Below are 25,918 nucleotides of genomic sequence, written 5' to 3'. Positions count from 1 at the left end.
TTATCTCTGTGTCTCTGCTGGGCCTGAGGTCAGCTGGTGTGGCTCAGGGAGAGAGGCTGGATGTGAAGGGGGAAAGACAAAGAACAAACTGGAATGGTATCTAGCTCTCACCACCTGCAATCTCCATGATGCCAGGGCCCTGAGGGACAAACTGGGGATTTTCACTCCAGAGCCACACACCTGGTCCAGGAGCTGGATGACCTGCAGGCCCCGCAGCTGCCCTGGGCCAACAAGGTAAGCCAGCGTTCAGCAACAGCGTGGGGGAGGTGCCGCCGCGCGCCTGCCCTGCACAGCTTCAGAGCACAGCAAAAACAGCTGTGCTCCCCTTCCACTTTCCAAATCTTGTGCACGTTTTTCTCCTGGCCACCCCCCGCCACCCCAGCCCACGACCCTCTGGGCAAGGGAATTCTGGGCAATGTAGTTCAGCTTAGCTAAGTAGACACACTATGAAGCCACCCCGATGCCCATTAAATGCTGAACGAACACATGAATGAATGAATGAATGAATGCATGACGTGACTTGTACCGGGGCATGCAGTAAGCAGTTGAGAGGCAAAACTGGAATGTAATGTGGGGTGAGTGGAGGGGGCTCCACTGCACCATGTTTACTTCCGGAAGCTCAGCTTTACTGGAGTGGAAGCTCAGCCCAGCCACAGGGTCACCACAGAGGACACACCCACTGCTCAGGTGTGAGGCCTGTGGCTCAGACTTTCCCCAGAGCTCTCTTTAGAGTTGAATTCCACACGTGTTTAATAAGCATCCAGCACGTGACCCACACCAAAGACTCCATGCTGATCAGACTCCGCTTCTTACAGGGAACTTCCAGGCTGGCTGGTGGAGGTAGATGCACACGTAATTTGATGCTGTGTATATAAGAAGTGCTTTGGGAGCCCAAAAGAGAGGACTCCTGACTTTGCCACAGTGGAGGCCAGTCACTAGGGGGATCTTAAGGTGGAATTGGAGTGCAGGCAGCCAAGGTGAGGAAGGGCACTCTGGCCAGGAGATGAGCACGGACCAAGGGCCAGGAGGACTGGCAGGCCATGGCCGTTCGTGGGAAACGGGGACCCACCCTGCATGGCCGGAGGGAAGGATGACTGGAGGAAAGAATAGAGCCAGGAAAGTGAGGTAGGTGCCAGACCACCAAGGCTCTTAAATGCTGGGTGCAGAACTCTGGCAGGAACATGCAGATGGCTGGACCTGGGCAGTGCCTAGGGCTGGTGAGAGAAAATATACTTTTGAGACAATTAGGGGGAGGAGTTGACTTGGCAGACCTGGAGGATATCTTTGAGGGCGTGAGAGGTGTAGGTATGACACTGAGGGCTTAGAGCAATGGCAGAGATGGATGAGGAAGCCCCTCCCTGTGCCACACCCAATGTCAGGGCCTGGGACAGGAGGTGAGGAGAGGTGACACCAGCAGCCCAGTAAAAGCCCTCTTTTACTCCTGACTCCGGGACAGACTCCTACAAGCAGGAAGGTCTCTAGTGTTTGCCAGTCTGCCGGTGCCTGTCCAGACAGGATTCCCAGATGACTCAGAGACCTCCAGACTGCAGGAGGTTCCTTCTAGTAGCCAGCACTGGAGCGGGCTGACTCCTGCGCACACTGACCGCCGAAGGTTGGCCACCTTGGAACAAAGGAGGTGGTGCCTTGGGCTTGAAGCAATCTACCACCCTTGGAGAAAGCAGAATCACAGATGAGAGGAATTTAGAGGCTATCTACTCAAAACCATTTTCTTTACAAGAAACAGAAAAGCCAAGCAGACAGAACCAGGGCAGTGAACTTGAGCCTATCCTGTCCCCATGTGGCATCCTTCTTACCACAGTGCGCTGTCATCTGGTTTCCCCCTGCTCGACTTGGCCTTCAGATGGAGATGGCCAACGACATTAAGTGGTGGTGCTAGGGTAGGATGTCATCTCCCTTGGGGGCAGGACCCAAAGGTAAAGGATGTTGCTCATTAGCACATTAGCTCATCAGAGAGAGAGGTCAGCCAAATCTGAAAAACCTTTGCACAGATGAAGCAATTGGTCAGTGACTGCTGCATTTCAGTGATGCTTTATTTTATTGAGGTTTTGTATGTGTTTTTGGTGAGAGGGTGGATCCGGATGTCTAGACCATCCTAGTCTTAGAAATAGGAAACCTCTCAGATTTCCTTCTGTGTGACTTTGGATAAGCCAATCTCTGGGCCTCAGTTTCCCTGTCTTAAGGTAAAGCCAGAGAGTTGCCAGGCTGCTCTCTGCCCCAAGGTACAGCACTCCTACCCTGTGGTCTCTTGGCCTGTGCCTCCGGCTATGTATTTTCAAGGGCTCCTGCCCTGCTGGCACCTTGACCACATTCCCCCTCTGCTTCAGCGCTGCCCCCCTAGCTGCCACAGGCTCTCTTTCCTTGGTGGCATCTCCTCTGCCCCTCCCCAGCCTCTCAAAGTTGGCCATACACCAACTTGACTCAGAAGACATCTGTCCTCTCTCAGAGCTGAGGTCAGTGCCTTAGTGATAACAGCCAAGACAAATATGCATGATAAGACCTGATCCAATACCACAAGCAAATGCAAGCATTGGAGGGTGATGCTTACTGGGTCAAAGAGCTCCAAAGGGTCTTAGAGTCTGGATCCTGGGGGATCCCCCTGTGGTCCTCCTATGCTGTGTCTGGGCCCCCTCCTCTCACCTTAGTGTTTGCTGAGAGATGCAGCATTAGGAGGCCACAATTTGCCTGGGATAGGGTTGAGAGAACCTCTTGGGTTGAGGGTCTCAGGTTGAGAGACCCTCTCAGGGTATTACCAAGCTAGTGTCCAGCCCCTACCTCCCAGCCTTTGGTTTGCAGCATGGCTGACTCTCACTGCTGGTGCCCAAATGTGGTGTGACCCAAAGAAGGCAACATATGGAGAAGTGGGCACTACTTTATGATCCCCATTTTACATCAGGGAAATTGAAGCTCTGCAAAGTTAAGTCATTGGAGTTTGACTTTTTAGGTCTGATTCCAAAGTATACTCTGTTCTCTAACTAGGCTTACTTCTGGCTACTCATTTAACCTGTTCAATGCTGTTTCCCCATTTGTAAAAAAGGGAAACATACACATCCTGCTTGCCTCAAAGGGCTATTGTGACAATCATTTGAAATAACTGATAGAAAAAGCACTTTTAAAATTGATACGATGCAAGTTAAATGCTTCCCTCACCTATCTATATATATGACATCTATGCATATTTATGATGTTGGAGCTGGCCACAACTTAGCATCTGATCTAATCAACTGATTTGACCAGACATGAAACTGATCTCAAAGCTGGGTGGCTGCAGAGCCAGGACTAGAGTTTATGTCTTTGAGTTTCTGTTATAGGGCTCTTTCCCCAAGGGGTCTTCAGGAGCCATCAGGGCTGGGCAAAATCAGTGCCCCTGCTTCTGTGGCAATTCTCCTGTGTATTTTCCTTCCTCCCCCATCCCTACTGAGTTCTCTAGGCCACAAGAAACCACTGAAAATTTGGGTGCAGTGAGATCTGGCCTCAGCGAGATGGCCCTGCAGCAGTGTGTGCAACAGCTGTCTGCCAGGGAGCCTTGGCCAGCGCAGGCAGCAGCAGAGGCAGAAGAAAACACCACTGGGGGTACAGTCTGCTGAACACAATTTTTTTTTAAGGGTGGGCAGTGGGAGATGAGAAGCAGCAAAAGACATTCTGGAATTCTGAGACCAAATCACAGGAGGAACAGTGGTACCATGAATAGAAATGAAGGAGTTAAAAGGAAGAGGCGGTTTTTTGAAGGGACGATGATGACCTCAGTTTGGGGCCAGAAACGGTGAGGGTTGGACCTGGATAGGTCCCAGAGCACATCTGGTGCGACTTCTCCCTTGCCCTGAGGAGACTGTATTGTCTTTGAGCTGCTAGCAGGAAACTCAGTTTTGCATGTGCAAGAGCTGACTAGAAATCTGCTCTGGCCCTGGGAAAGGTCTGTGGATGTCCATTTGAGACACAGTCATCTCCCAAAAGGAGAAAATGCCGAGTGAGTCAAGGGCCCGGAGCATTTGGAGGGGAGGAGGAAGAGGAGGAAGAGGGAGATGAGGAGAAGGGGGAGGAGGAGGAGGGGGAGGAGGAGGGGAGAGGAGGAGGGGGAGGAGGAGGGGGGAGGAGGAGGAGAAGGGGGAGGAGGAGGAGAAGGGGAAGGAGGAGGAGGAGGAGAAGGGGAAGGAGGAGGAGGAGGAGAGGGAGGGGAAACAAATGGAGGAGGCAGGAAGGGGGTGGTCCAGCAGCAAACTGGGAACTGTGTATTGTCAGAGAATCTGAAAGCATGGCATTTCAGGACATCAGCCCGCTGGATGCCTCGAAGAGGTCTGAGAAGGCACAGCTGGATTTGCTGACCTTTGAGAAAGGGTTCCAGAAGGCTTGATGGGAGCAGGCCAAGAGGGCTGCCTTCAGGGTCTGGGGTTTGTGTTTCAAGACTCAATCTATCATGGGCAGATGGAGGGGCCAGACTTATCTCCATGAGCGCCCATGTCTTCATCTGGAAAGACACAGTAACAATACCTACCTTATGCCTTGTCATGAGGATGAAGCTAGGAGGAAGAAGGATAAGAATCACCACCTACTGAATGCTTCCTCGGCCCCGGACAGCATGCAAATGCTTTTGTCCATTATTTGAAAGTCCTTTGCACACCTAAATTGATAAGCCCATCAGAAGGATGGTTATCTTTACTATTAGAATCAGAGAAGACTGCAATGATCTGAGAAATGGATGGGACAGAAAGTAGACCCAGAGGCCAGGCACAGTGGCTCACGCCAACACTTTGGGAGGCCAAGGTGGGAGGATTCTTTGAGTCCAGAAGTCCAAGACCAGCCTGGTCAACATAGCGAGACCCTGTGTTTACAAAAACTTAAAAAATTAACCAGGCATGATGGTGCGTGCCTGTAGTCCCAGTTACCAGGGAAGCTGAGGTGGGAGGATCGCTTGAGCCTGGGAGGTCGAGGCTGCAGTGAGCTGTGATTGTGCTACTGCAGTCACCCTGGGTGACAGAGCAAGACCCTGACTGGAAGGAAAGAAGGAAGGAAGGAAGGAAGGAAGAAAGGAAGGGAGGGAGGGAGGGAGGGGAAAAAAGAGCCAGAGAGAGCTATTTATTCACAAAATTTGACAATGAATTGACTGCGATAGATAGGGGTGATGGCTTGAGAAGGACACAACTCAGATTTTTTTAACGATTGGTTGATAAAGATGATTTATTATCCGAGGAAAGAAGAGAAGGAAGAGGCCAGGAAAGGTATTCTGCTGGTCCTTTGCCCACCAGGTGCTCCGTGTCAGTGTCACAGTCCCTCTCGTTCCCCTGCTGGCTGCTGGGTGGCTGAAGGATGCCTTTCACTTTCACTCTGCCTCTAGTCAGCCAGTGTCTTTGCTCCCATGACCCTGCGAGTCCCCCAGTAGACCTCAGACTCCTTGTGAGGACAAGATGGAAAGCCTCCCTCACCCATTCAGTGGGGATTGGTGGCATGGGCTCCAGCGCACCAGGCCCCGTCTCCCAAAGCACCACCCCCACCCAGCCCAGCCTTTCACCCACTTGGCTGCCTGAAAGAGTCTGGGCTCCAAGCCACCCAGGCCAGTCTCTTTTGTCCCTGATCAAGTACAGTACGATGGTCACAACAAGGTCCTGGCAAGATCCCCAGGAAGCTGCAGTCCTTGGTGCTGCTTGGGGATGGAGGGTGGGAGGATTCTGTGGGGCAGGAGGAAGCCATGGGAACCTCGTTCTGCTCTGAGATCACCCCTTTTCCCAAGCGACTTTGGGGTTGTATGGATACTATGAGGTTTTCTCTGGGCAGACTGTCTCTGGACAGTCTCATCAGTCTCTCCAAGTAGAGAGCGCAAGAAATAAGACAAGAGCAGGATTTCAAGACCAGCTTGGGCAACGTAATGAGACACTGTCTGTACAAAAAATTAAAAAATTAGAGGGCAGGGAGGCACATGGCAGTGTCCGGTGTGGGGTCAGCCCCCTAAAGTTCTATCTTTTTTTTTTTTTGAGACGGAGTCTCGCCCTGTTGCCTAGGCTGGAGGGCAGTGGCGCAATCTCAGCTCACTGCAAGCTCCGCGTCCTGGGTTCCCGCCATTCTCCTGCCTCAGCCTCCTGAGTAGCTGGGACTACAGGCGCCCGCCACAGCGCCCGGCTAATTTTTTTGTATTTTTAGTAGAGGTGGGGTTTCACTGTGTTAGTCAGGATGGTCTCAATCTCCTGACCTTGTGATCCACCCGCCTCGGCCTCCCAAAGTGCTGGAATTACAGGCGTGAGCCACCCCGCCCGGCCTAAAGTTCTCTCTTAATTCAGGCCTCCCCTCCCCTCTCCTTGAGCACTGCCCTCATCTTTGAACTCATTGCTGTTCCCCAGTTTCTCCCTTACATCCCAGTCCAGCCCCAGCCTCTGAAGTTCTCTCTCTACATTATGGGTCTGATCATAGCACACCTGCTTTATGGATGTCCAAGCCCCCTCCATGGTCAAGTCCTCCATTCTTACCCCTTACTGAGGCAGCTGGGGCTTTGCCCAATCTGAGCCCCATCTACCGCTGGTCTCACCGGAGCCATTCTTTGAGCTTCATTCATTCATTTGTGTCTTCAACACAACGTTTTTATGTGTTTTCAGGACCTACCCTGGCTAGTGTTGTGCTGGGAGCCACTGGGGACCCCAGGCCCTGGCCTGTCCATACTTCTCAGCCACCCTACACAGGCCACCCACACGTGCTGCCTTTTAGGGCCTGAACCTTCAAAGGCTCCTCTCTGAGATATTCCCTGGTTCTGCCTTTCAGATATCACTCCCTGCTTGGAGCTCCACACCCTTTATAAATGTTCATTGAAGTTATCTATATGGTGTGTTAATCCATTTCTGAAAAAATAATTTTCTTGGTTCCATTTCCATCAACCTTTGACAGATATCAAGGCCACTGTACTCTCCAGAGGTCTTGCTTCATTCTCTTATCTGGTACGGAAGGCTTTTGTTTGGGATGTCTGCTTCCATTCAAAGACAGAGAGGCCTTGCTGTCTTTATGTCTGCAGTTTGTGGAGTGAATGAGGGGTGCTCAGGGCTTACACCAGCATGAAATGCGATGGGGGAGGTTGGGGACTGTGTAAATGTGAGGAAAGGGAGCCCATCTGGCCCCCCAGTACAACTCCACCAGTTGGGCAGAGTGATCTCCCCACCACCCCTGCGTCAGTGTGAAGTTTAGATAGGGCCTGTTTGACCATCTCTCTCAATCTCAGCCTCTGTGAGATGTCATAATATGGGTCCTGTTTACCTGTCAGCCTGTGGTGAGAATCTAATGATTAGGGTGTGCTAGCACACAGGCACCTGTAAATCCCATTGAAATCAGGGCCCTGTAACTCCTCTCCTGATTCCCAAGCCTCGTGCACCCCACCTGCTCTGTTCATGCTTACTTCCCACGTGTCCCGTTAGCCCTCCGGATGCAGTCAGGCCCATTTCCCCAGGACACCGTCACTAAGCCGCCTCATCCAGCTGGGGTCTGAGGGGCCTGCCTCTCGCCCCACGCCTAAAAATCCTAAGCCTCCCCCTATCCCTTTGATACGGCGGTCTTTATTTCCTGGAGTCTGTACAACATTACTCCCCAGTGATGCGTCTGCTTCCACGATTCCCAAAGAGACTGAGCTTACTGAGACCAGGGCAAGGACCGCGCCAGTTCCTCGTCGCCCCCTTCCTCTGCCTTCCCCTCCCTTCCCCCTCACCGCAGCCATGACGCCCAGCCCAAGAAAGCAGAGCAGAGGTTCCGCAATTCTTTTCTAAGACTGTCTGATGAGAGGGTTCAAAGCACTCTAACCCAAGGCCGGCTCGTGTCTCTAGGGAGGTTGCAGGAAGGCGCCAGAATGTGGATGGTGCGGACAATGTGGGATACTGGAGTCTCGACTGCCGCGCGCCAAGGAAGGGCGTCACCTAGCCAAGCCGGCCCTGGAGTTGAGTGCCCCGCAGCCCGCCAGTCCGCCCGCCCGGCCGCTTGCTGGCACCCTGGTGGCCGCGCCGGCTTTGTACCGGCATCAGGTGCAAACCCCAGAGCGCCGGGCGTGCGCGCACGCGCCCCGGAGCGCGCAGAGCCCATTCGTCGCTCCCACCCGGATCTCCTCTGGGATCTCCTCCGGCGCCCGGGGCCGGAGCGTGGGGGAGGGAGGAGGTCGGACACGTAGCCTGCCTCGCAGCAGGGCTCTACTCCACGCGGGAGGGCGGGGGAGCCGGGGACCCGCCGCTCCAGCCCGCTGGCCTTCGAAAGATCCTCCTGGGCCAATGGCAGGCGGGGCGACGCGACCCGATTGGTGCAGGCGCTCTGCTGATCGCTGTGGAAACCCGGGCGGCAGAGAACGCGGGAGGATGAGGAACCCGAGGCGGGGGGAGCCGGAGGGGCGGGCAGAGGAGGTGTCGAGGCCCTGAGCTCCCGGGGAGTTTTTACTGGAGGCAAAAGTCCATAGCGGGCGGGCTGAGGGAGGGGCGGAGGAAGGGGACCGCTTTGGGGCACTGGGAAGCCAGGGATCCTCCGCCAGGAAGGCAGGGACACTCCCGAGCACAGACGAGGAGGCTGGGGGAGGGGGCGCGGTGGGAGGAGTAGGAGAAGACAAAAGCCGAAAGCGAAGAGGGCCCGGGCTGCACACACCGGCTGGGAGGCAGCCGTCTGTGCAGCGAGCAGCCGGCGCGGGGAGGCCTCAGTGCACCGGGCGTCACAATAGGCAGGCAGCATGGGGAAGGGGGGTAACCAGGGCGAGGGGGCCGCCGAGCGCGAGGTGCCGATGCCCACCTTCAGCTGGGAGGAGATTCAGAAGCATAACCTGCGCACCGACAGGTGGCTGGTCATTGACCGCAAGGTTTACAACATCACCAAATGGTCCACCCAGCACCCGGGGGGCCAACGGGTCATCGGGCACTACGCTGGAGAAGATGCAACGGTAAGGGTCTGGGGGCGCCCCAGCCACCCTTCTCTGCTGCAGGCGGAGTCAGGAGCCCTGGCTCCCCGGGCGCCAAACAGACCTCCGGCGCTGAATGGAGCTTGGGACGTCCTGTAGGGAAGGAAAGTGCATCTATGGCACTCGTACCCCCGCCCCAATCCTCCTCCTCCTCTGGGCCGACTGGGGTGGAGACCGGATCTGGGACCCCGGGAGGCGGCGCTGCGGTGAAAGTCCCAGCGGTGGAGAACAGGGCAGCATCTACCGCGCGCGCCGGGACCCACGCGTCCTCCCCTTCAGTGGGGTTTGCCCGGAGGCAGGGACTCTCCAAGTGGGGCGCTCGGGCCCGACGGCTCTGGCGCCCCCAGCGTGGAAGATGGCCGCCCCTGCGCGCCGCTGAAAGGAGCGGGAGCGCAGGCAGCCAGGTGTGGGACTCTGCGCTTGTCCAGCACTCTCCATCCAGACTAGGTGGCGAGAAGGAAAGCTCGTCCCCGGCCGGGGATCGCTCCTGCTGGGACTCTTGTCTAAGAAGGCCCTCAGTGGCCGCCTGGGAAAAACCGCCCAATAGCTCAGGTTCCCACGCTCCAGGGATTATCTAGACTCACCCCAAGCTCGAGTCGACCTTCTTGGGGACCGGCGTCGGGGATTGGTGGAAGGAGAACGGGCTGGGGTTTGCAAAGCCCAGGTCGAGTGAGGCCTTGAGCCGGTGGATTTAGCAGCGCTAGACTGGCTTGGCAACAGGTCCATCTGCACTCGAGGTTACTCTCGGGCGTTCAATTCAATGGCTCTCTGTTTTTAAATCCTGCCAAGAACGCCCTTTCCTCATCTTGCACTCCTAAAGGCAGTGGGCCTCTCTGGAGCCAGGGCTGCCCACCTTACCCGCACCAAATGCATGGCTCAGTGATTACCCTGCACCAGCCATCCGCACCGGGGACCCCAGTCTGAAATCCTGGCGTTTATTAAAGGTGCAGCTGGTATCCCATGGATTCCAATGGGCTAGAGGGAAAAGAGTAGAGGCAAGGAGAGAAGAAAGGGCGGCTCTTGGTGGTAGTGAATAGGCTGCAGAGAAAAAAGGTCTGATGGGATAGAGAAATTGGGGAAGGTGTATAGGAGAGAGGCAGAAAGGAGGGATGAACTTGAAGTAGATCATTCCACCTGGAGGTCTAGGATGCGGAACTGTTTGTGGGCTTTTGCTCTCTAAGCTGCGTAGCCCCAACCCTTACCTTCCCCACCTCTTGCATCTCCAGGGGAAGGCCAGACCAGGCCGCCATAATCCAAGCTGGACAGTGGACAGGTGGTGTGGGCCAGCCGGGCCAGGGCTTATCTAAGATTGGGAAGGTCAGCGATATTGAAATTCCCTACAGCTTCCAGCCCCATCCTGTTTTACTTGCTTATGGACATTGCTTAAGCCCAGGGGGTTTGTGATGCTATTTAGAACTTAGGTGGGTATGTTTCACATACCTTCAGCACTATCTCACCTGCACCTTTCCACAACCCAGTGAGGAGGTTGGGTAAAGGTAATTCCTAAGTAAAGGACCTTCTGGATCCTGGCTGGGATCTTTCCACTCTATGTTGCTGGACTTGGGCTGGTCTGTTTCTAATTGTATAGGTAAATTGTAGAAGGTTCCTGCCCTGTCCAGGCCCTCACCAAAAGCTTTCCAGAAGGAAAAGTCAAATACAATGGATTTGGTCTGATTATTCCATATTGTTAAACATATTTTCTTACATGAACGCTCAGTCTGGCAATTGCCTTGACCTTTCTGGTTTAATTACCATATCACATCGATTTATTTCATCCTTGTTCTGGATGTTCTCAGTGCTTACCTGACCTTAACACTGAGTTCCCTCCAAAAATCAGTGCTTACATCTCTCCTAGCAGAGGACTAGGATGCCCTACCCTTCCCTGACCTTTTCTCTGTCTCATAAAAACGTAATAGTCTCTTCATTTCTGGTCCTGCTCCAGCGCTTTCTGTATAACTTACATGGACTATAAACCTGGCATCTTGGATGTTAGTTGCTTTGTTACTCTCATAAGCTGAGAGCCAACCTGGGCTGCAAACAGATCTAGAATTGAAGAAAGATGTCATTACTGGGCTCATTCACTGAGTGTTGTCACTTGACTGAGCCACCTCTCCTCATCTATAAGGTACACCTGTACCTGTTTCAACGAATCTGATTTGTGGCAAAGCACCCCAGCAACTGTAACCACCAGATGAATGCAATGGGGTGTTTTCAGGCAAACGAGAATAAGAACAAGGATTATGAAACAGCTAGAATGGAAAGTATGCAAAGAGGAATTTGGAAGAAAAAATTTAAATCTATGCTAGCTTTATTTGGTGTAGCAACACGTAAAAACAATCCCTGTCCCCAGAGCTTCCTGTCTTCTAAAATAAGACTTTTGGGGCATGAAATACACGAACTGGGGATACAGAATTGAATGATGGTGATGGTGGAGTGAGCAGCTGGGTTCTTTTTGTTTTGTTTTGTTTTGTTTTGTTTTGTTTTGTTTAAACTGTCCAGGACCAGGTTGGAAAAAGGCCTTGAGCAGCATAGGGTGGGTGGGGCATGTGGAAAGAGGACCTAAAGAGAGAGGCAGAAACAGGCTACTGAAATCCAGAGACACCTTGTCTAGGCTGTTGAGCAAGTGGCTTTACCCCTTTGGGTGATGGTTTGTTCCCCAGAGCAAGCGGAGTGACAGTTTATGGACCAGGCACAGTCCGGGGAGAGACTGATCAGAAGACAGCTTGGATTCCCTGGAACATTCCCAGGCAATGTTCTGAGCCCATCACAGTGCAGTCATTCCTAACACCAGCCTGGAAACAGGTCAGAAGTCAAAGTCATTCTCGGGACAATCTCGGAAGATCAGGGGGACAATTCGGGGCCTCAATAGGGCATTTTCTTTTTTCTGAAGAGGAAAATATCCAGGTAGTCAGGATCCATCTCCCTAGAAGGATGGGGCAACTGTTACGTGGTCCTTCCACAGAAGTTAAACCCTGGCCTTGCCTATAATAATACAAGTTGCTTGATTTTTGCAGCTTACAAAGCACATTCATATATTTCACCTCATTTCATTCTCAGATCAGCCCCGTAGGCACCTCTCATTGCTCTGAGGTATCAAACCTGGCTCAAGTGGCAGTGCTCAGACTTCAAATCAGGATCTGACCTCAAGTCTTCCCAGCTCACCTTCCTTCTCTTCCTGTTTCTACCTCTGATCTCTTCCCTTTGTTGCTGCGGTGCTTCTCTCGTCTTTTCCTTGCTGTGGGCAAAAGGAACCCTCACCCACGCCCTAAGAGTGTGTCTGCTCTTTTCACAGCAGTCCCACCACTGCAGAACTGTTCATCTTCAGCAACAATTCATCAAACATTAATTGAGTGTCTCCGTAGCTCTGAGCTGGGCCCAGACACAAAGATGAATTATCCACAGACAGAGACCTGAAGCTGCGGGATGTGCTCCCCTTGCTCTCTGTCAAGCTGGGGCTTGGATCTGGACCCTCTGCCTCCAGACATCAGCCCCCCATCCTTAACCCTTGTCTCAGCAGCTGCTCCTGCCTGGTCTGCACTGGTGACCTCTTAGAATCAAGGGAAGGCGAGAAGAGACCAGAGGTTTGTTCCACCTTTCAACCTGCTCTTATGTTGTTCTTGTGAAAAGGCAACAGATCTAAAGTGGAACTCTGGCCTCCTTTGGACAAGGCAGGAGGGTTGTAGTATTTAGAGGCAGGGGACCTGGGTTCCAGTCCCAGCCTTATGAATTCCCAGGCCTGGAGGGCAGCTCCATCTCCCCAGCTGAGATCTGGGTGGGAGCCGTCCAATTCCTGTGGTTGCAGCCTCAGCATCCCCAGGAAGCAGTTCTGCCATGGAAGTGGTGAATGGCACCAATTTCTTCATGCCTAGGTTGCCTTTGCATGGGCCTATCTCCTGTACAGCCCTGCCTTTCTGCCCTCAGGGTAGTGCATGGACCCTGTGTTATGGGGGAGGCTCTCACTGCAGGGCTCTTTGGCCACAGAGCACGGCCCTACCAGCCTCTTCTTTTCTTGGAGGGGACATGGCATGGGGCTTCCTGCCCTGCCTGCATCTCTCTGCTGCAGAAAGGAAGTCAACGTCCCTGTCTTGCTCTTCATTTCCACTGGAGAATGCGAGGGTCCCTCCTGTGCATCTCCACACTCTTAGATCACTTGTTCCGTAAAGTTCTGGTCCGCAGGGCTGCCACCTACTGCACTGTATGCCCTGAGCTTGCCCGTCCTGCACTTTCCAAGTCCTGGGCCAAGTGCCCAGTTGTGCAGCATTCGATCAGAGATTAGCCTTGCTCAGCAGAGGACATGAGCACAGCCATAAACAAATCCTGGCACCAGGTGCTCAGTGGATGGCGAGCAACTGTGAGTTGTACCTGGAGTTGGGCAGGGGCAGGGAAAATATCCCTGTGGAGAAGTTGACTGGCATCAAAGCTGGGTGACGGCAGAAGCAGGAACTGGCAAAGAGCGAAGTGTGACATGCACTTCGGAATCTGGGTGTTCTGACATCCCCACCTCACACACCTGCCCTGCCGGGTGTGTGCAGCTCTGCTTTCTTCACTTGTTTGCCAATCCTTTCTCTTCCCCATGTTCCAGGTCCTCTTTCTGGAAAGTCTCTGGCTTCTCTCCTGTTACACAAGGATAGAGCGCGGTTCCAATTCTTGGTCCAAAGACAATGTTTGGGTTGGCCCTCCCTTGCCTTGAATCCTGGTCTGCCTTATACCTGCCAGACATTCCTGTAACCCAGCAGGTGCTGGGAACCTTCTGCCAGCGTGTGAGACACATTTATGCAATGGGAAGTGAGAGACAAAAAATAATCCACTCTCAGGGAGCAGGATGCTCATGTCGAAGGAAGCCTTTGTCTGAACAGCAGATAACACTCAAGGTAGCCACATGTGACTCAAACTCTGCTCAGCTCATCCCCGAGTGTGATAGTGGGCAGGTGGCTCTGCCAACCTACGCCTCATTTTTTATCTCTAAAAAAGGACCTGCCTCACGAAGTTTGGTAAAGATTCGTGGCTGATGTATGCAAGCCACTCCCGGGGCTCTGTGTCTCGCCTGCGTCACCTCAGCAGGTGGCAGCTGTAGCAACCACCAGCGTGGGGATGCCGGAGAAGGCTTTTGGTGTTCCAGAGGCAGAAGCTAAGTTGTGTGAAACGCGGAAGAGGACAAGTGTCTGATCATGACTGCACAGTGGAAAAGTATGATATCAGAGTGTGTTCAGCTGTGGGGTCCTGGGTCCATTCATTCCCTCGTGAGCCATCTTATGAGGCCCCGTTCCAGGCAATGGGATTATTGCAGCAAACAAGACAGGTGCAGGCCTTCCCAACTGGGGCTTATGCTCCAGCGGGGGACACAGGCCATAAACAAGTGGGCACGTCACACGGTCTGATGACGAACCTTGATGACTGCTATGAAGATCTAATAGGACATTGACCCAGGGAAGGCCCAGGGCTGGGAGAGCTCTTTTGGATGTGATGTTGGGAAAAGCCTCTTGGAGGTGATATTGAGTCTGAGTCCCGAGTGGAGGCGGCCCTGGTGTGGAAAGGAGCGTGGTATGTTCGAGGGTGGTCCACACCAGGCCTGCTCGGAAAGCTGCCACATTGACCATGGGCAAGGAGCCGATCCAACAGACTGCTCGATTTTCTGAAATGGCAGGAAGCGTGTGGCACCTGAGAAAGGAGTCCTTAAAGGCAGATGGACCTGGATTTGATCCTGGCTCTGCCACTTGGAGCCCAGGACTTTGCTTCCTGCGTCTTCATCTCAAAAGTTGGGGCTTGAGGCCTAAGGGAGTAATATGAACAACACTCCTGGCTCCCTGCCTGGCACATGCCTATTACCCCTGGGCTCAGGGAGGTGAGGCTGCCCGTGAGCCTTCTGGAAATGGCTGAGGAGCAACCCAGGTCAAGGCAGGGCTCTGTCATCTGTCTGCTCCCTTGGAGCTGGAACCTGGACTGCAGGTCTCGGGTGTTGGGGAGGCAGCAGGAGCAGAGATGAGTCCATTTGTAAGCCACTGAATCTTGCCTTTCAATGAAACAAGAGGAATCCATTAGTTATCAGCCGCTGCAGCTGCTTCTTAGGAAACTGCCTTACCAGGGACTTCCTGTTCATTTCTCAAAGGCTGTGGTGTGATGTGAGGAGGACCAATGAAGGGGCTTTTTCAGGCCCAGCCCTGGGCCCTGACTTTGGCAGCTCCTCCAGGCCTCTCCCAGGTCCTTGCTTATTTTGCAGAGGTGGCTGAGGCTCTGGTGGGGACTGCTCACCCCACCCAGAGCCGGCAAAGCTGGTCACCACTGCAACCCGGGGCTCCTCCCTCCTCGCCACCCAGGGCCTCCTCCCTGCCTGCCCCCTGGGCCTCTTCCCTGCGTCCCCAGGGCCCTGGAACAGCACATCTCTTTTCCGTGAAAATACACTTGACCTGATCCCCTGCTACTATCCCTTGTCTGCTTGGCTAGTGGGTCGTAGGCATTTTTTAAAAAACCATGGGCCCAGTTTTCTCCTGCACGAAGTGTTGCTTTGTCAGTCTGTTCTAGACACAAATAGAACAAAGACCAAGCAAAGGACTTGATGCCAGGAATGTAGTAAAGAGATGATGGGAGACTGGCAGTTACCCTTAGGAGATCCTTACATGTGGGGGTGAAAAGATTTCCAGGAGTGGTTAGCACCTTCTCCACCTCCCCACGACGCTCTTTTTTTTTTTTTTGAGATGGAGTCTATCTCTGTCGGCAGGCTGGAGTGCAATGGCATGATCTTGGCTCACTGCAACCTGCCACCTCCCTGGTTAAAGCAATTCCCCTGCCTCAACCTCCCTAGTAGCTGGGATTACAGGTGTGTGCTACCACGCCCGGCGAATTTTTTTGTTGTTGTTATTTTTAGTAGAGACGGGGTTTCACCATGTTGGCCAGGCTGGTCTCAAACTCCTGGCCTCAGGCAATCTGCCGCCTTGGACTCCCAAAGTGCTAAGATGACCGCACCCAGCCCCCTCTTCTTTTTAATTTTGAAAATTTCCCAACATTCAGAAATGTCGAAAGAGCAAGCAAACACCTGTGTATCCTCAACCAAGATTCACTAGTCTTAACATTTTGCCACCTTCGCGTTTTTCCTCTTTACACGTGTGCAGTTTCCTTTTGAAAATATGCTGTGTCATTATGTGATCATATCCGTAAGGTCTTCATCATTTCCTAAGAAAAAAGAAGAGATGCTCTAACATAATCACAGTACCTTTGTCACGTTTAAGAAAATTAATAGTAATTCCTTGATACGATCGAATATCTGGTCCATATTCATTTTTTCTCATTCAACCCCCGAAAACCCTTGTATAACTTATTTTTTCCTTCAAGTGAGAGCCTTTCACATTAAAGAATTGCAGGATGTTGTTTGTTTTTTGAGGCAAGAGTCTCACTCTGTCACCCAGGCTGGAGTGCAGTGGTGCAATCTTGGCTCACTGCAACCTCCGCCTCCTGGTTTTAAGGGATTCTTGTGCCTCAGCCTCCTGAGTAGCTGGGATTACATGCGTGCGCCACCATGCCTGACTAATTTTTGTATTTTTAGTAGAGACGGTATATCACCATTTTGCCCAGGCTGATCTCAAACTCCTAACCTCAGGTGATCCCTGTCTCGGCCTCCCAAAGTGCTGGGATTACAGGCATGAGCCACTGTGCCTGGCCTGTTCGTTTTTTGAGGCAGGGTCTCACTCTCTTGCCCAGACTGGAGTGCAGTGGCACCATCATTACTTATTGTATCTTCCTGCCTCAGCCTCCTGAGTAGCTGAGGTTATTGGTGCAGGTCACCACACCTGGCTAATTTTGTTTATTTTTAGAGAGACGGGTCTTGCTATGTTACTCAGGCTGGTCTTGAACTCCTGGCCTCAAGTGATCCCCCTGCCTCTGCCTCCCAAAGTGCTGGGATTACAGGTGTGAGCCCCTGCAACTGAACAAAAGTTGCAGTTTTTATATCATTTTAGTCTCTTTTAATCTAGACCATGCTTCCATACTTTTTTTTTTTTTTCCACAAACCTGTATTTTTTTTCCCAGCTATATTGATTTTTCTGATTGTTTCTCATGGTGGAGCTTGACTGGTTTGCCAATCCTACCAATGTCTGGAAGCTTGACTTGATGCAGATTAAACAGTGTTCACCACTGGGACATTCTATTGCATCCCCTCAGGCGCGCCTGGTGCCAGCTCATCTCTAATAGAAATGCTAGATTTTTTATGAGATAATTAATGTAATATGCATAATGTGTATAAAAAAAGCTGGAAGGAAAACTGCTAACATATTAGCAATAATGATTACTTTCTGGGTGATATTTATTTTCCTCTTTATTCTGCTGTGCCTTTTCTAACTTGACCAAAACTCAGCACATTTTTACGTTATAATTGGGGAAAAAAAGATTAAAGCGTTTATCATTATAGCAGTGTTAGAGTTCAGAAAGTAATGAAAATAAAGCAAGGCATAATCCAGCTATCTTAACATGTATAATAATAGCCTAGATCATCCCAGGCTTTTTTTCAGGAATGCTTTTTACATAACTCTGTGTTTATTTTTTGTTTACTTTATCTGAGCACATTTCCAATGCCGTGGTAGTATTCGGTCTTGTTCTTTTCATCGATAACCCTGGATATGAAGGTGAGGAACTTACAAGAGGTGGTGGGTAGTGCAGTTTGTGCACCATGCAAGGCACTCATCTCACGCAGTTGAGGCTCAAGTCCTCCCTGAGCCCCATGTCTTCCTGGTGCGCCTTCCTGGAGGGTCACCATTTCCTGACTTGCCCAAAGGCAGCCTGTGCATCTATCCACAAACCCCTGGGGAGTTTAGCATGCCTGTGCCGGCACAGAAGTCCAGGTGGCTATTGCTGTTGGCATTGGGCACTAAGGGTTCTGTCCTGGAAAAATGCTGGAGACAGCATTTGGGGCCAGATCACAGGAGACCCTGTTTGGTGTCTGGGTGCACACATGGAGCTGCTGCTGGTTGAGCACTGTCCTGCTTGGGGCCCGAGAGCAGACAGAGGTTGGGTCTCAGCCTCACCACTGCCCTCTGCTCTCCAGGATGCCTTCCGCGCCTTCCACCCTGACCTGAAATTCGTGGGCAAGTTCTTGAAACCCCTGCTGATTGGTGAGCTGGCCCCAGAAGAGCCTAGCCAGGACCACGGCAAGAACGTGAGTCGGGCTTGCAACCTGGGTGGGGGTGGAGAAGAGGCTGGGGGTGGCTGGGAGTCTGAGAGAGGGTCCCCTCACCCCAGGACTGGTAACTGGGGCTGGGGCAGGCAGGGGTGCTTTTGTCCTAGAGGAGCCACTGTGGATCACCTGTGGTCAGGGAGGGCCTCAGAGCCTCCCTGGGAGCTGGGATTTGACAACAGCTAGTGGCGTCTCCTCTCTTCTAGCCAGTTTCACTTTCATTCTCCTCCATCCCTTTCCAGAAAGGTGCCAGATGACAATCTAGGGGAAAGACAGGACAGAAACACTGAAAAATGTCATTTAATGACAAGAGGGGCTTTGGGGTCTGGGAGCACCTCTTTGAGAAAGAATGGCCATTTCCTGGTCATTTCTTCATCGTCTGCAGGTCAGACACTCTCCTGGGTGCTGGGTTTCCAGGACAGTGACGTGTGAAAATAGCAACCCCTGAGGTTTCACGGGCTGTTTTGTTCAACAATGAAGTCCCCATGTAAATGGTGGAGCAGTGTATAGAAGGAACTTGGGACAGGAGGCAGGGGCAGGGCAGGACGGGGAGGAGAGTGGTTACAAGGAGAGGAGTGGTACCCACAGGGCATGACCAGGGTGGTCATGGAGGTCCCACCCTGGCCTCAGCGAGCCCTTCCTCCTCTTGTTGCCAGCCTGGGCTGGACCCCTCTGCTTAGCAGAGCCAGGCCAGGACCAGGGTCTCTGCTGGCCTGGACTCTTGGCCAGTCCCCCACTGCCCCCATTGCCTCTGGCTTTCCTGATGAGCTGCAGGCCACCCTGCGGGTCCTCCAGAGGCCAATGCCCCTACTCTCATATTTCCCTCCATGGTATATGAGATCACCTGCCCCGTACCCATGCCAACCCATGCTTGTCCCCTCCTGCCTCCTTCACAAGTCCATCTCCCACTCTCACCCCCCGGCACCTCCTGGCCTGCAGCTTACCCAGCTTTGCTTGTCCTGCCCTGTAGCTCCCTCCTCCATGGCCTTGCTCCTTGGCTCTGTCCATTGTTCTCCCTTTGTGCTGCAGATCCTGCATCACTTAGCACCCAGGCTCCCACCATGTGCCACCAGAACCACCTTTCATAGCACCCTGGTCATGCCCTGTGGGTACCGCTCCTCTCCTAGTATCCACTCTCCTCCCTGTCCAGTCCTGCCCCTGCCTCTTGTCCCAAGTTCCTTCTTTCTCGCAATGCCATTGTGTTCCCAGGGCACTCCTTGATTCCACTTCACCTCCCTGGCTCCATGTGCCTGGGGCTCACAGCCCCCTCCTTCCTGCCTCAGCTCGCCCTCCTTCCTACCTCAGCTTGCCCTCCTTCCTACCTCAGCTCGCCCGCCTTCCTACCTCAGCTCGCCCTCCTTCCTACCTCAGCTCGCCCGCCTTCCTGCCTCAGCTCGCCCTCCTTCCTGCCTCAGCTCGCCCTCCTTCCTGCCTCAGCTCAGCCTCCTGCCTCCTGCCTCAGCTCACCCTCCTGCCTGCCTCAGCTCATCCTCCTGCACTAGTTTGTGTTGCCCCAACTCAACCCCTCAAGACCCAACAGTGGGCACAGAGCAAGTGGTGCTCTGTTGGGTGGTGGAAAATGCAAGTTTTCTTTTTCTTTTTCTTTTTCTTTTCTTTTCTTTTTTTTTTTTTTGAGACGGAATTTTGCTCTTGTTACCCAGGCTGGAATGCAATGACACGGTCTCAGCTCACCACAACCTCTGCCTCCGGGTTTAAGCCATGCTCCTGCCTCAGCCTCCCAAGTAGCTGGGGTTACAGGCGCCTGTCACCACGCCCGGCTAATTTTTGTATTTTTAGTAGAGATGGGGTTTCACCGTGTTGACCAGGCTGGTCTCAAACTCCTGACCTCAGGTGATCTGCCCGCCTCGGCCACCCAAAGTGCTAGGATTAAACTTTCCTTTTTTAAAAAAGTGTGGTTAACCATTTTAGTCATTTGAAGTGCACAGTTCAGTGGCATTAAATAAGCACATTTACATTGTTATGTAACCATCACCGCCATCAGTTCTCATCTTCTCCAAATTGAAATTCCACATCCATTAAACACTCACTCCTCATTCTCCCACCCCTCAGCCCCTGGCAGGCACCATTCTACTTTCTGTCTCTGAATTTGACCTCTCCAAGGACCTCCTGTATATGGAATCATACAATATTTGTCCTTTGGTGACTGGCCTGTTTCCCTTAGCATGATGTCTTCAAAGTTCACCCACATTGTAGCATGTGTCAGAATTTCCTCCCTTTTCAAGGCTGAGTAATATTCCATTGCATGGATAGACCAGGTGTTGTTGATCCATTCATCCGTCATGAGATCTTTGGGTTGTTTCTACCTTTTTTCCCATGTGAATAGAGCTGCTATGAACACAGGGTGTACAAAATGCAAGCTTTTGAGTCAAAGCCTTTCTCGGTCACTCTTACCTAGCTGTGACAAATATACAGGGCTCAGGGCTGTGTGGGGCATGTGGCAACAGCACCTATTGTAGGGACTCCTGCAGGGTCGAGGCTTGTGGCTTGGCCCCCTCTTGCCACAGCTTCTCTGGGTTGTCCATTGGCTGTTGAAATGGCAGCCCGAGACATATGTTCCCTCCAGAGTGGCTGGTGGCTGACTCCTTTCCCTGTGCTCTTGGTCAACAGTCGAAGATCATTGAGGACTTCCGGGCCCTGAAGAAGACGGCTGAGGACATGAACCTGTTCAAGACCAACCACGTGTTCTTCCTCCTCCTCCTGGCCCACATCATTGCCTTGGAGAGCATCGCGTGGTTCACCGTCTTTTACTTTGGCAATGGCTGGATTCCTACCCTCATCACGGCCTTTGTCCTTGCTACCTCTCAGGTGAGGCGTGACACCCTCACCTCTGCCAGCTAACAGAGGCCTGGTGCCTGTTTGCTGAGGCTGTGACAGCTTGTGTGACCCTGTCTCCCCAGGCCCAAGCTGGATGGCTGCAACACGACTATGGCCACCTGTCTGTCTACAGGAAACCCAAGTGGAACCACCTTGTCCACAAGTTCGTCATTGGCCACTTAAAGGTAAATGTCAGCAGCCCGGGCATCTGTCCTGTTGGACAGCAGTTGAGACAGAGGGACCAGGATTCCTCTCTGCTCAGTGCTCTGAGGCTGCAGGGTGACAAGGCAGGTGTGCCTATGCTGTGGGCCATGGTGACTCTCTATTCTGCTGGCTTCCTGAGCCCCGTCTCTGGATCAGTTCCGACCCATGAAGACACAGTGTACTGCTCACTGTGAAGACAGGTACACCCTTTCTTGTCTGTTGGCTCAGCGGGTTGTATTGTTTGATGTTCCTTAGCTAAGGACTCATCTAACAAATCTGTTTTCGTTTGGGGACAGTAAAGTAGCAGTTTTTTTTTTTTTTTTTTTTTTTTTTTTGAGACAGAGTCCTGCTTTTGTCACCCAAGCTGGAGTGCGATGGTGTGATCTTGGCTCACTGCAACCTCCACCTCCAGGTTCAAGCAATTCTCCTGCCTCAGCCTCCCGAGTAGCTGGGATTACAGGCACCTGCCACCATGACCAACTAATTTTTGTATTTTTAGTAGAGATGGAGTTTTGCCATGTTGGCCAGGCCGGTCTCGAACTCCTGACCTTGTGATCCACCTGCCTTGGTCTCCCAAAGTGCTGGGATCACAGGCGTGAGCCACCGTGCCCAGCCAGTAGCAGTCTCTTTTGATGAGTTGGTATGCTTCCTTTCACTGGGGATATGAGCTCTTTAATACATTGTGCTGGGTCTAGTGGTACACACCTGTAATCCTAGCCACCCGGGAGGCTGAGGCAGGAGAATTGCCTGAGCCCAGGAGTTTGAGACCAGCCTGGGCAACATAGTGAGACCCCCATCTCTTAAAAAAAAAAAAAAAAAAAAGAAACACATTATGTTCCTCTCTTCCCCTCAGAAGCCAAGAGGTACAAAGCAGCATTTGAAACAGCAACTATCTTTAGTCTGTGTTTTTGGTGCACCCATTCTTTCCTTCCTCATCTGGCATTTATGCTTTTATCTTTATTTTAGCCTTCTGTTATATATGAGTCCTTTATGTTAAGCCACTTCAAATACTCTTTGGAAATAAGCGTGGTACAAAAAGTAAATGTCATCCTATAAGGCCTCAGATAGGGGACACCAAACTATGGAATGATCAACTGGCCCAAAGGACAAAAGCCGTTAGAAGCGCAGGAGTTAAGGAAGTTCCACTCTCACCTCCCCCTAGATGAGGAAGCAGACCACAGAGGCTCAGCACGTTTGTAGAAAGACGAGCTGGAATTGCCAATGGCCTTGTTCTGATCTGATAGGCATTATCTCCTCAGTTTTGAAAATTAGTCTTTGCCGACTTGCTCTCTGAAATAGACCGTCCCCATCCCAACCCAACCCAACAGTACCTGCTTCCTGAGAAAAGTGGGGTCCTAAAGACTCCATCCCTCCACACCCTGGCAAGGGAACAGCTACATGTCGAGTGTTGCTGATCCCCTCTTCCACCCAGACCACAACGGGGCCCTTGGCTTGCCAGCTGCAGATCCCATTGGCGGCCAACCACCCCTGAGCTGGTCACCAGTTTCGCAGCGAGCAGCTTGCCTGGCCCTGAGCCTGAAGTGGCCTGAGAACCTGGTCTCTGTCCAGAATCTCAGGGGCAAAGAGAGAGGGTGCACATAGTGCAGTGCTTTGTTTCATTTTATACTCTTCTCTGTTGGATCAAACCCTCCTCAGTATGGCAAAGTAACATTTAACTCCTGACCCACGTTAGCCCTCACACACTTAACAAAGATGGGCTGTGTCCTGCTTCCAGATTCTGGGCAGGGGCCAGGCAGGGGGGACCGTTCCTATCCAATGGCCCTCGGTCCTTGAGGGGCCCCAGAGCACAGCTCTTGCGTCAGGCGGGAGATGGGGCCAGGAGAGAGGACTGGTCTCTAGGTAGAACGTGGATGACAGCAAATAGGGTCCTTGGGTTTGGGGATGTGGGCTCCACTCATGGCCCGCAGCCCCCACTGGCTATGTCCTTGGTGCTGTGTCACAGAGCCAGGCCAAGGACATGGACATGCGGCTCGCTCAGGGGTGCCCCAGAGTAGGGAGGTCAAGCTTGCTCAAAATTGGCTCCAACACTCAGCAGGTGCACAACCATGGAGAAAAATCTTGTAGGTCTGTGTCTCTTCCCATCACTGGGAAAAAGGGAACTGGCTGCAGGGAGGTCCTCCAGGGCCTTGCCAACTCAGATGTCTTATCACAAGCTGGAGAGACCTGTAAGTAGGTTACCAGGGGCTGTGAGAGGCTGGGACCCCCTTCTTCCTGTTAGCTGCACTGCTAATGGGATTTCATGGGAGTTCTCCACATCCTGACCTTCTGTTTGCCTTCAGCCCGTGTCACGCCCAGCAGACATTTCTTCCAGAGTGTGATCTTTTACAAAGATTATTTTGAGGTTAAAACTCTTTCATAGTTCAGCACTGTACTTAGGATAAAATGCAAACTTCGACCAGGCACAGTGGCTCACGCCTATAACCTCAGCGCTTTGGGAGATCAAGGCGGGAGGATCGCTTGAAGCCAGGAGTTTGTGACCAGCCTGGGCCACAGAGCAAGACCCTGTCTGTACTAAAAATAAAAAAATTAGCCAGGGGTGGTGGTGCATGCTTGTAGTCCCAGCTACTGGGGCAGCTGAGGTGGGAGGATGGCTTGAGCCTGGGATTTGAAGGCTGCAGTGAGCTGTGATGGTACCACTGCACTCCAGCGTGGATGACAGAGTGAGATGCTGTCTCTAAATAAACAAATGCAAGCTGAAAGGCCCAGTGCCATCTGGGCGCTGCATCTGTAATGGACATCACTAGCCTTTCTGCAGCCTCATCTCAGGCCACCAGGGCCAGGATTAGAGTAAAGCAAGTAAGACATTCGCCTAGGGTATAAAATCTAACGGGACACCAGACAAATTCAGTTTTCAAGAAAAATGATGTTTTAATGCAACGTGGTTTGGTTTTATTTTTTGAGATGGAGTTTCACTCTTGTCACCCAGGCTGGAGTGCAATGGCGTGATCTCAGCTCACTGAAACCTCCGTCTCCCAGGTTCAAGCGATTCTCCTGCCTCAGCCTCCCAAGTAGCTGGGATTACAGGTGTGTGCCACCACGCCCAGCTAATTTTTTTGTATATTCAGTAGAGACAGGGTTTCCCCATGTTGGCCAGACTGGTCTTGAACTCCTGCCCTAAGGTGATCCACCTGCCTCAGCCTCCCAAAGTGCTGAGATTACAGGCATGAGCCACGGTGCCCGGCCTGCAATTTGTTTTTTTTAAAAAACAAAATTAATGCAAAAACAATCCACAATGAACAAAATATCAAAATTTTAAATAAAGATCAGGATGAACTGAGGCAAATGGAAAAGCATGCACCCCTCTATACATGTTCGTGTGTCAATTTTTAACGGATGTTTTTTTTTCCAGAGCATTAAAGTAGTTGAAAAAATATTTAACAATGAAGAAGTTGACGTATTAAAAGTCATAACATTCTAAGTGAAAATGCTTTATTTATACCAAAACAGAGTTTATTATACTTTTGCTTCATTTGAATGTAATCAAAAATCAGTTAAGGCTGGGCATGTTGGCTCGGCCGGGTGTGGTGGCTCAAGCCTGTAATCCCAGCACTTTGGGAGGCTGAGGCAGGTAGATCACTTAAGGTCAGGAGTTCGAGACCAGCCTGGCCAACATGGTGAAACCCTGTCTCTACTAAAAATGCAAAAATTAGCCAGGCGAGATGGCGCGCCTGTAATCCCGGGGCTTGGGAGGCTGAGACAGGAGAATCACTTGAACCAGGGAGGTGGAGGTTGCAGTGAACAGAGATTGTGCCACTGCGCTCCAGCCTGGGCAACAGAGTGAGGCTCTATCTCAAAAATTAAAAATAAAATTAAAAAGTATTTAAGCTAATCGCTTGGTTAACGGAAACCATCAAACTCAGCAATTCTTTCCACCGAAAATGAAATGAGGCCAGGCGCGGTGGCCTGTAGTCGCAGCACTTTGGGAGGTCGAGGCAGGCAGATCACAAGGTCAGAAGATCGAGACCATCCTGACTAACACGGTGAAACCCTGTCTCTACTAAAAATACAAAAAATTAGCTGGGTGTGGTGGTGGGCGCCTGTAGTCCCAGCTGCTCGGGAGGCTGAGGCAGGAGAATACTTGAACCCGGGAGGTAGAGGTTGCAGTGAGCTGAGACCGCACCACTGCACTCTAGGCTGGGCGACAGAGCCAGACTCCATCTCAAAAAAAAAAAAAAGAGGCCGGGCGCGGTGGCTCAAGCCTGTAATCCCAGCACTTTGGGAGGCCGAGACGGGCGGATCACGAGGTCAGGAGATCGAGACCATCCTGGCTAATATGGTGAAACCCCGTCTCTACTAAAAATACAAAAAACTAGCCGGGCGAGGTGGTGGGCGCCTGTAGTCCCAGCTACTCGGGAGGCTGAGGCAGGAGAATGGCGTAAACCCGGGAGGCGGAGCTTGCAGTGAGCTGAGATCCGGCCACTGCACTCCAGCCTGGGCAACAAAGCGAGACTCCGTCTCAAAAAAAAAAAAAAAAAAAAAAAGAAGAAAATGAAATGAGGCAAAAAGTAGACTTTGAAAATATTATCGATGAATTTGCTTCCATTGAAGCCAGGAGTGCATTTTTTTTTTTTTTTTTTTTGCCTCAGTCTCTGATATGGCTTCGCCTAGCACTGCTGGTCACAGTTATACCAAGGAGCTTTCCTCTGGCTTCTGGAACATTCCACACTCCCCCTTCCCCTCCCAGGGCCTCCCCTAGGCTCTTCCCTCTGTCAGGAAAGCACCCCTCACTCTGCCTGGCCAACTTCTCCAGCTGCGTGGACACTTAGCTTTCCTGGCTCCAGCTC

At 52.0% G+C, this 25,918-nt stretch overlaps 1 protein-coding gene and 2 long non-coding RNA genes across 16 annotated transcripts in view; 1 reads left to right on the top strand and 2 right to left on the bottom strand.

Annotated features, from left to right (window-relative positions):
* Positions 1 to 11,196, bottom strand: part of LOC144334183 (uncharacterized) — a 54,737-nt gene extending 43,541 nt beyond the window's left edge. Inside the window, exon 1 of one of the 4 annotated variants that reach the window (XR_013403698.1) lies at positions 9,499 to 11,196. This is a non-coding gene — a long non-coding RNA (uncharacterized LOC144334183). The remainder of the gene's footprint in view (positions 1 to 9,498) is intronic. The other 3 variants (XR_013403700.1, XR_013403699.1, XR_013403701.1) reach the window with 3 other exon arrangements.
* The window catches only part of FADS2 (fatty acid desaturase 2), a 109,245-nt gene that overhangs the window by 56,605 nt on the left and 26,722 nt on the right, over positions 1 to 25,918 (top strand). For 5 of the 11 annotated variants that reach the window (XR_013403324.1, XR_013403326.1, XR_013403325.1 and 2 more), the window contains exons 1-4: positions 8,600 to 8,896; positions 17,946 to 18,056; positions 20,703 to 20,900; positions 20,993 to 21,094. Coding sequence is in view for 7 of the 11 variants with exons in the window: in XM_028832863.2 (XP_028688696.1) it covers positions 8,690 to 8,896; positions 17,946 to 18,056; positions 20,703 to 20,900; positions 20,993 to 21,094 (618 nt within the window). In the remaining 4 variants the exon portion in view is untranslated. Of the gene's footprint in view, positions 1 to 135; positions 235 to 8,536; positions 8,966 to 17,919; positions 18,057 to 20,702; positions 20,901 to 20,992; positions 21,095 to 25,918 lie in introns of those variants that run through there. The other 6 variants (XM_077961379.1, XM_077961375.1, XR_013403323.1 and 3 more) reach the window with 4 other exon arrangements.
* LOC144334185 (uncharacterized) lies at positions 11,205 to 22,523 on the bottom strand. The gene is made up of 3 exons (XR_013403702.1): positions 22,445 to 22,523; positions 18,204 to 18,335; positions 11,205 to 16,081 (listed from the first exon to the last, which is right to left on the bottom strand). It is a non-coding gene; the product is annotated as an uncharacterized LOC144334185 (long non-coding RNA).

Source organism: Macaca mulatta, chromosome 14 (genome assembly GCF_049350105.2).
Source record: "Macaca mulatta isolate MMU2019108-1 chromosome 14, T2T-MMU8v2.0, whole genome shotgun sequence".
Taxonomy (NCBI): domain Eukaryota; kingdom Metazoa; phylum Chordata; class Mammalia; order Primates; family Cercopithecidae; genus Macaca; species Macaca mulatta.
Note: the sequence above shows the minus strand (reverse complement) of the source record. Positions and strands in the feature narration are given on the sequence as shown.